The sequence below is a fragment of the Erpetoichthys calabaricus genome, chromosome 8, assembly GCF_900747795.2.
Source record: "Erpetoichthys calabaricus chromosome 8, fErpCal1.3, whole genome shotgun sequence".
NCBI lineage: Eukaryota > Metazoa > Chordata > Cladistia > Polypteriformes > Polypteridae > Erpetoichthys > Erpetoichthys calabaricus.
The window spans coordinates 127,507,637-127,516,437 of record NC_041401.2 but is presented as its reverse complement, the minus strand read 5'-3'; the positions used below and the strand labels follow the sequence as shown (position 1 = coordinate 127,516,437).

The window sequence follows — 8,801 nt, the reverse complement described above, 5'->3', positions numbered from 1 at the left end:
ACAATCAGTTATGCCCGCCCATCCACTCTGTAATGCTACCTTATCCAAGTATGGGGGCACAAGTACCACATTCAATCCTGGCAACAATTAGCACTAGGCAGAAGTCAGTCATGGACAGGATCGCAGCACACATGTTCATAATCACAGATGCAAGTCCAATTAACTTGTTAACATAACACATGCATCTTGGAAATGCAGAATAAAAATCCAATTATGCAAAGTAAGACCCATACCAACATGGAGGGAAGTGTATCCGACTATGTAAACAAGCAGTATCCAGCTAGGATTCAGACTCGGTTTTCAAGACAGATAACCGAACTGACCACTGCACCTCCATGACTCTCGAAACCAGTTACAGAATGCAGAAATGGCACTGAATTTCAATGATTCTGATTAGCCTATAGAGATATCAAAATTGATGTTTTAGGCAAAATTAAGTAAATGTTATTTTGGCCAAAAAACTGATCTGTTGGTTACACTTGAAAACATTTTCACAGATGCTTTAATTGAACACAAACAATTAGGTTAGAAGAGACTATTACATAAGCAAAGTGTTCATTTTATTGAATACGAGTACATTCTTTTACTTTTTGCTCCATTAAACACCATATACAGTACACAGTAGTAATAAATATTTAATAAATAATTTTATGTTTTTAAAATCCAGTATGTACAGAACTCATCTATAGCCATTTGATTAAATCAGTACATATGAATTAATTTATACAATAATTTATCATTATCCGTAAAAATTTACCAAGCGTCTGATACTCTCATTTAAAGTTTTGTCTCCAGGCATTGGGATCCAGCCGTTATGCAGCCTCCAGAATGGACAAATGGCTCATCTGACCTGTGAAAAAAGATGAGTCGTGACTTCAGGGCCAAACCTTGAAACATACAGTATATAGGTTTGCAGCTATTTTAATACTAATCTCTTACTTATATCCTGTAACTTCCCAATACCCTTACCCCCACCCACCCCTAACATATCTATTTGATTATTCCTCACTATGACAATGCAACTTTCTAAAGGTGGCAGCAGCCGTTCCACACAGCTCTGGGCTCAAGGCAGGACCCAACCCTGAACTTAGTATTAGTTCAACACAAGGGCCCCCTGTCAGCGCACAGTGAACAGAGACGGTTTTGAGAATTGCTACATCATATATAGAAATCTTTGGGGATGAAGAAATAAAACCCACAGAAGGAGTGGGACTCGAACCCACAGATGTTAAATCCTGGTTACTGTGTTGATTTTTAATGTTTCTGTATTTAAAAAAAGACAAATTTCCTTCTCCTAATTAAACATTAATGTAATATTGGTAACCTTATAGGAAGTCCACTCTTCAGTCACAGCCACCCTGCAGTTTGCATGTCCAGTCCTTGTCTCGGGGTATATTGCGCTGGCTGGTCGGAACTGGATCAGGAGACCGCAGCCATAACTTGGCTCAGATGACAAGAAGTGCGGTCGCGGAACCAGCGCTTGTTTTTATTGGATTGTAACTGCATGGTTGTGATTTCCCATTTGGATGTATTCAGTGCAAAGAAACGCAGTTAATATGACATTGCATGTACCTTTACCTATAGAATGTTGTATTAACTAATCGGTTATCTTGAAGGCGCTTGTACTTAAACATTTGTTCGTATTTTAAGTGTAGACACTTTTTTGTATTTGTATTGTTATTACGTAAAACACACCTGTTCGACTACCAGAGATGGACACCATTCTGGTGCTGCAGGGTTTATTGACTTTTTTTCGAAGAAATGGATACTGAAAATGGGCGATATATTGTGTAGCCTGTGATTTTTTTTTTTAATAACAATTGCAAGTTCATTGATTTATTTGTGCTAAGACGATAATGTTTTCCTGGAGGGTTCATTAATGACGCCACACAAATATCAAATATTTATCGCCCGTTGAGGCTGTCGGAAGACTGCTTTGAGAATCGCAGTGATTCAGAATGTCTGGTCAAAGACGCCCCATTTTACCGTGAACCACTGCATATTAATTTAAATACTAGACGTTCAAGTCCATTTTAATTACGAAAATGTGTAAATTGTTCATTTTATTTTTAATCATGCTAACAGCCAAGTACTTGCGCTCCTCTACAGCGTTAAGCACATTAAAAGGATCTTTGCCAGTTGCCTACGCTTCGTAAGATTTTTAAAAGAAAGGCAAATTAGCGATAACCCCTCCTTGATTTTAATATAATTTTATGCGTTTTGATTTTTTTGTCATGCATGGAGCGTAAAGTGTCTTCAAACTTCTCACGCCCTCTTTTCACTGTCTAACATAATAACAGTATTCCCATCGTACCAGTAATACAAATATTCAAAAAGGCTGAATCATTCTGATTTTTATGTCCAGTAGAAAGTAAAATTCACAGTGCTTCTAAATCAGCCAGATTATCTGTATTTGTGCCTTATACTATGATTAAAGTGTCTGCTTGCAGTTTTACTGGAATTTGTAAAACAGAGAAATACTGCGTTTAAAGCGCGTAGCCCGCTTCCTAGTGCAGCATGCAACATGTAAATCGTGTTATACCTTGTCCTGGGGCCAGTCAACACCCCAGTCCACTCGTAGATCCAATCCGGTCCAGTCTAACACCGAAGCAGCTTCGCAGCCCACTCTTTTTTTCGCGATCCCAAGATCGTCCGGATGAAGTTAAGATGTCCTTCAAGAGCTTCAGCATCCTGCTGGAATGTGCCGCTTGCCGATGTTGCGGGTCTCGGAAGTTGTGATTCCAAGGTGTATCAGCTTCTGAATCGTCGGTTGCTATTTCGGCTGATACGTCCAAGCCGCCTCGAGTGTCATCGTCCGAGTCGACGTATGGATGGTTGCTTTCCTCTTCTAAAAGCTGCGCGAGAGACTGAAAGAAATACGGCAGATATTTTCCCACATGTTTCAATAAGGCTCATATTTTTTAGAAATACTCAGAACCACATACCCAATGAATCACAGATTGATATGAAGAATAGACTCACAAGAAATATGCGGGTATGGCTAACATTCAAGACCCGCGTCTGGTTATTCTAGCAGATACTTATCAGTCCAAGACCATCCTGCGCCTTATCCATCTCTTAAGACGGCGTATATGATCGATGTATTACCATGAGCTATACATTGTCGATCTTTAAAATACATGTTCGCTTCACATTGACAGTACGGGAACTTCTTTAACAGTCTCTTACCTGTAAACTGGAAACGGGTTTGGCACTGACTTGGGAAAGAACGATGATGAAAAGAGCACAGTAGACCGTCAGCCTGGAGACCATGATAAATGTGGATAAGTGAGAGAGGGCTTATTGTGGACTGTTGTGCTACTGACTGGGCTTGACTTGCGTTCAGTGCGCGACTTGTGCTTTTATATCAGATCGACGAAGCAGCGTCACACAGCTCCCTTGCCGCAGCATACCTTCGCTTTATAACAGCCCGCGAGTCTTGAGATTGTATGTAATATCATAGCCGTGTCTGTTAAGTGGCAGAAACGCACCACGAGCTCCAGGTGTGGCATTCCATTACTGTATATTCCAGACGTCAATTGTATTGCAATCACACTTAAAAATAACGAAGGCCCCTCTGAAATTATGGTATTGGCAGATTAACGCATCCTTCGTTCGACTACATTTTCGACTATTTCTACATCATTTATTTCCTTCCCATGCAATTCACGCTTCTCTTTTAGTCATAACTGAAGTTTACAAATTGGTACGGTTGACATGTTGCATACGAGACCGTGAATAAAATAAACAGTCTGCTTTTTCTGAAGGCTTGCCGAGCCCCGGAAACTCGTCCTGCGCGAGGGTCCATTTAACAACCGGAATACGGCTGCTTGGGCTCACATATAGATTTGATTTGGAACGAACAGTCAGAGGAAAGGGATCAATAACAGGACATTGTTCTCGATTGATCCCCGATGTCATATTCATATTTTATTAATTAACTTTATTAATTTTAACGTCACTGGAATATATGCTGTTGGAGTGCTCACAAACTACATTTTATTTGGATCGCTTCTTGTGCTTTCTTATTACTGTCTGTTGTGGTTAAGTATTTACATTTAAAAAAATTGTTTTAAGAATTATTTATAAAAGCTGCATTAGCAATAACGTAATTGTGCGTCAAATGTCGTGGAATGTAAGTACAGGTACTCGTTAATCAATCATTACGTTATATAGGCCCTTACACAGTGCTTTTGCCACTTCAATAACTAGTGTAGACATTATTCGGTTTCTTTTTCTATCGACACCTCGCTGATAACTGAAGTGCAGTAATCTACAGATTTCTTAAGTGAAAGAGAAAAAGCCACAGTCTGTCTTTAAGCGTAATGGTGTGGAAATCCCGGACTGAGATTTAATGACTCAAATTTCCCCTTGTATTGCGCCCTTTGCTAGCTGGGATAGGCTCCAGCAGACCCCCCGCGACCCTATACAGGTTTAGAAAATGACTGGCTGCCTATTAAAGCAAACTAGTTTTGTCAGGGCTGGATTCGGTTTAAGGTCGGACATTGACAGTCCAGGCTGACCAAATTTAGTTTTCGTGTAGCTAACGTTTGGGAAAGGTCATGCTTATTTATGCCGACGTCCTAATCACTGCTCTCTAGAGCTCCTAAAAACAGACTCCCAATCGTTTTAGCGCTTGGAAATAACATTTTAGAGCTATGTGTAGCCCTTACAGATGGACAACGGAGATCAGCTGTACTTATCTGTAAACTTCATTACATCTCTATTGATGTTCGAACCGGTTTCCATTTCATTAGTCGAAACGTGCCAGAGTTCAATACAGCTGCATTGAGCACTAGGCAAGAACCATGGCTGGTGGGGACGCTGGATCATATCATGGTGCAGTGCCAGAGCTCCTCGGACTGCCTCATATGTGACTCTTCTTACGTCACCAGTTGTCCAATATGAGAGTATTTACGCTGGATATTAAAATCAGAGATCTTGCCAAAGTTCAGTCGCAGGCAAAGAGAGATTTCTGGGTCCTTACAGGGAGTGACCGGTCCGGGGTTCGATTTTGGTCTTGTGGATCGTTCGAACCGAAGTACCAAATGTTGTGCCACGCCCATGTGTACTCGAAAGCTTAATGACGTCATAATAAAAAGGTATAGATAACGGTTTGTCTCACCTCTGCTTTCCGTATCCATCGGTGTTCTTTTGCCCTGCCTAGATTGCAGTCATGCTGCTTTCAGAACTTTGTACCTGATATAAAAAAAAATCGAATCACCTTTTTTGGAATGTGGGTTTATCCGTTAGTACCATTAACAACAGCCATTTTTCAGTTTATCTGTAAGCGTAGCTGTGGATGGGATACAGAAATGTTGAAATGGACTGGCGTCCCATAGGTGGCATTGGTTCCCTGTGACTTTAAAATGGATGGAGTGTTCGTTTAAAAAGACCACGCTACCCTGTTACAACGCGTTAAAACCAACACCACGTGCAAAGGAACAAGGAGAAAGATTGGACACTTTAAATGTATGCTGACAGACACATACAGTTTATAATTTGAAAACGTTTATTGAGGTATAAGTGGAAGTGCATGGAGAATTGTCATGAAGTTACACTATACATTTAAAACAATGAGATATAATTACAGTATTGGGTAAGCCTTCATAAGTTGCAGTTGCATTGCTTCAAAATGCATACGTGATATTTCTTGCACTGTGCAGAATCCGATAATGAAGAAGTCGAAGCTATTGATAAAATGAAATAAGCTTTATTTTTCTGGAGAGTCTTTTGTCATTCTCGGAAGTCCCACATCTTTATTTTCATTCATCTCGAAAGTTCTGCGTGAAAAAAAAAGAAAAGGTAAAGTCACAAGGGGCAGGAGAAAAATGCGCACGCGTGCTCTGAGTCTCTGTGTCTTCATCAGCAGGAACGTTCAAGAATTACCCGGTTGACGTCGTGAGGTTCATCATTTGTAAAGATGAACTTTAGTGTGTGGAATTATGCGAGCAGTTCGCTCTTCTGAGTCACCCTTTGCATTAATTGAGGACAGAGATCAACTTTCCAACTCCAGCCCTCAGGTGTTCGTAATTGTTAACCCAGCGTATCCAAAACACACGTCTGACACTGTCGGCATAAATCAGCGGGTCCACGTCCGTGATCGCGCATAATTTCCACAGGCAAAAAAAAAAAGGGAGTCTGAATGCTGCGGAATTTATAAGAACAGCATCCTAATAACACCCCATGTCTTCTAATTGCGAAACGAATATTTTACTGGTGACGTCTGTTTGCAGGAACTGAACGCCACACGACTCGCCAGTGGGATCGTCCTGTTTAATTGATTATTTGGAATAAGCGTTTTCAGAAAATCGATGAATGGATGGATTGATGGATGGCTGCTCTCGAAGATCACGATGCTTTCAAATTCAAACTTTGTGGTGATCAGCTGCTGTTCACATATCTAACATTTTATGCAATTTCTTTCTGTAACATTATTTTTCAGTTATTTTCAGAAAGGTATTTCGCATATCTCATGCACTTGGAGGAACTGCCGCAAGCCCGATATGCCATTAATTTGGATCAATTTCTGTTATGCGTTGCACACACGCACTTTGCTTATTCCAGTATTAAAATCCAGAACCCCGCCGCGACAAGACAGCCCACCCATGTCTTCTACATCTCCGCACCTTCCATAACCACGGCGATTGTGTTCGGTTTTAAGGACATTTGACCACCCAGATTCCGAGCTCCGTCACCGTCGAGAGCGGTCAGTGAAGCCTGCGTCCTGGCCATTTGACTTGATTCTGCTCTACGCCCGATGCTGCTAAAATAGGCTGCGGCACCCCGTGACACCGTAACTTATTCGACAATTTCATAAAATGATAGGATCAAAGAATGAGGATGTGTTTTTAACACTGAACATACTGTGTAGTTCCCCAAAGAATCTACACTACATAAATATGATTATACTTGTGGAACATATTTTTTGATAACTCCAGAACAACTTAAGATACCGTTGGGCCAATAAAAAGTGGGAAGCCTAGCAGATAGATAGGTTGGCAGTAAAGGTTAACTTGGTCTATGCTGCACACAGAGGGTTACCTGTTAGAGAGGTTTATGCACCCCAAAAAAATAAAGGTGCCAAAGTGATTCTTCAGAACAATGCCATGGAGAAAACCAGATTTGGTTATCAAAAGAAGCATCCGCATGAAGTTTTCAGAAGAAAATCCTTTATTTAGATCTGTGACAGGCCCCATAAATAACTATGAACAGACGATAGCAAACTTGTGAAATTTCAGTGGGTTCCTGTATACAATAACACAGGCTAAGCTCAGGTTTTCGTCATCTGTTGGCATCCTGCTAGGTAGCCTACTACACATTGGAGATTTCTTTTTTTCTTTCCAACTGTAAAGAAACTATTTGATATTTAAAGAACACCCACTAGAATGAAATGGTTCTTTATCAAACAATGGAACCACATTATTTTAGAACCACTATTTTTAAGAGTGTTGGGTCATTATTGCCATTTGTGTAGAGTTCAGTGAAATTCTTACTGACATGAGCAAATCAACATACAACATTGCACCCCACTACAGTGTCATGATTACAGAATAAAACTAACTTACTTCAAAACATACGCATCTCGAGAATTTCAGAACATTTTTGTCATTACCAGACAGATGGAATATTATAAAAGATGATATTGTGTTTTTTTTTTTTTTAAATATTCAGGGATAGCTTTACATCCACCAGGGCACAAAACATCACCCCTTATGAAAAATGCTCACTTATTTGGTACTTTCTCACCACAAGAACATTTTTAGGAATCGGGAACATTTTAGATACGCTAGCATTCCCACTGCAGGGACTTGGTCCATTTGTGGTTCCTGGTACTTTTTGAAGTTCTTACTCCAGGATATGTACTTTTTTTTCAGCTAAGAACAATCGTGGATGGGGCTCAGGCAATAAATTGTGGGGATTGGTTGACTACAAGCATTGGCACCATCTTACAGATCTGTTAGTAGTTTGGACTTTGCAGAGTTATTGGTAAAGATGGAGTGTTGCACTTTGCACTGCATCACTCTTCATAGCTGCCTCCCTGGAGCGCTACAACAAACTGCTAATCCTCAGGTGAAATTGCAAGCACTTCAAAACAATAAATGGGGTGTTCTCCCCCCCAAATTTACAAATCCTCCTTGCTTCACACTCTTCTTTGCATGTTACATATTGTGCACTTCCTGTCGTATAGCAGGAACGCAACACACAAAAGTAGCCATGGGGGCCTACATCATACAGGAACTCATTAGAACCTGAAAACAAAATTGCAATGGGAAAATGCCTGATGTGAGTCTTGTGGACCCTTAGCCTTCCTATCTGGGTGTTCTTACCCCCTCAATGTGTTTCAGAACTGAACAGCCTGAAGACATGGATCCATCACGTTAATTTTTTAACATGTTCAATATTGCTCAAAACTGCCGGGCAACTTTGAAAACTGGCTTTTAATGAGATAAGGACATTAAGAGAGAGAGCTGAAGTTTATATTGTATTGTAACCTAGGGCCAGTAGATGTGGGGTGATTTGTTGAACTAACCTTTAGCAAACATCAAACTGAACTGTCGCCACTCAACAGCCCAGGCCACTCACTGAGCCTATTCTGTCCAGTTTCACTCCGAAACAGCCTTTGGATGTGCCTTTCTTGTTAGTTCTTCTGTTTATCTTCTGGATTTTTAGGATATCTTGAAGGAGTCTGGCAAGAGCATCTTCACTCAGTAAAGTATCTGTGCTCGTCATGATGTGCTCCTTCTCCCAAGGGGTAGTAAATGTTTCAGGCGCAGTAGTGGCTTCCTCCAAGGTTTGGT

The 8,801-nt window shown here is 40.6% G+C and overlaps 1 protein-coding gene across 1 annotated transcript; it reads right to left on the bottom strand.

Moving 5' to 3' along the window:
- Positions 1 to 538: 538 nt before the first annotated feature.
- On the bottom strand, positions 539 to 3,408 carry nppal (natriuretic peptide A-like). Its single transcript, XM_028808354.2, has 3 exons — positions 3,190 to 3,408; positions 2,543 to 2,867; positions 539 to 850 (listed from the first exon to the last, which is right to left on the bottom strand). Exons 1-2 carry the CDS (start codon positions 3,271 to 3,273, stop codon positions 2,559 to 2,561), a joined length of 393 nt encoding a protein of 130 aa, XP_028664187.1. The 5' UTR covers positions 3,274 to 3,408; the 3' UTR covers positions 539 to 850; positions 2,543 to 2,558.
- Between the last annotated feature and the right edge of the window lie 5,393 nt (positions 3,409 to 8,801).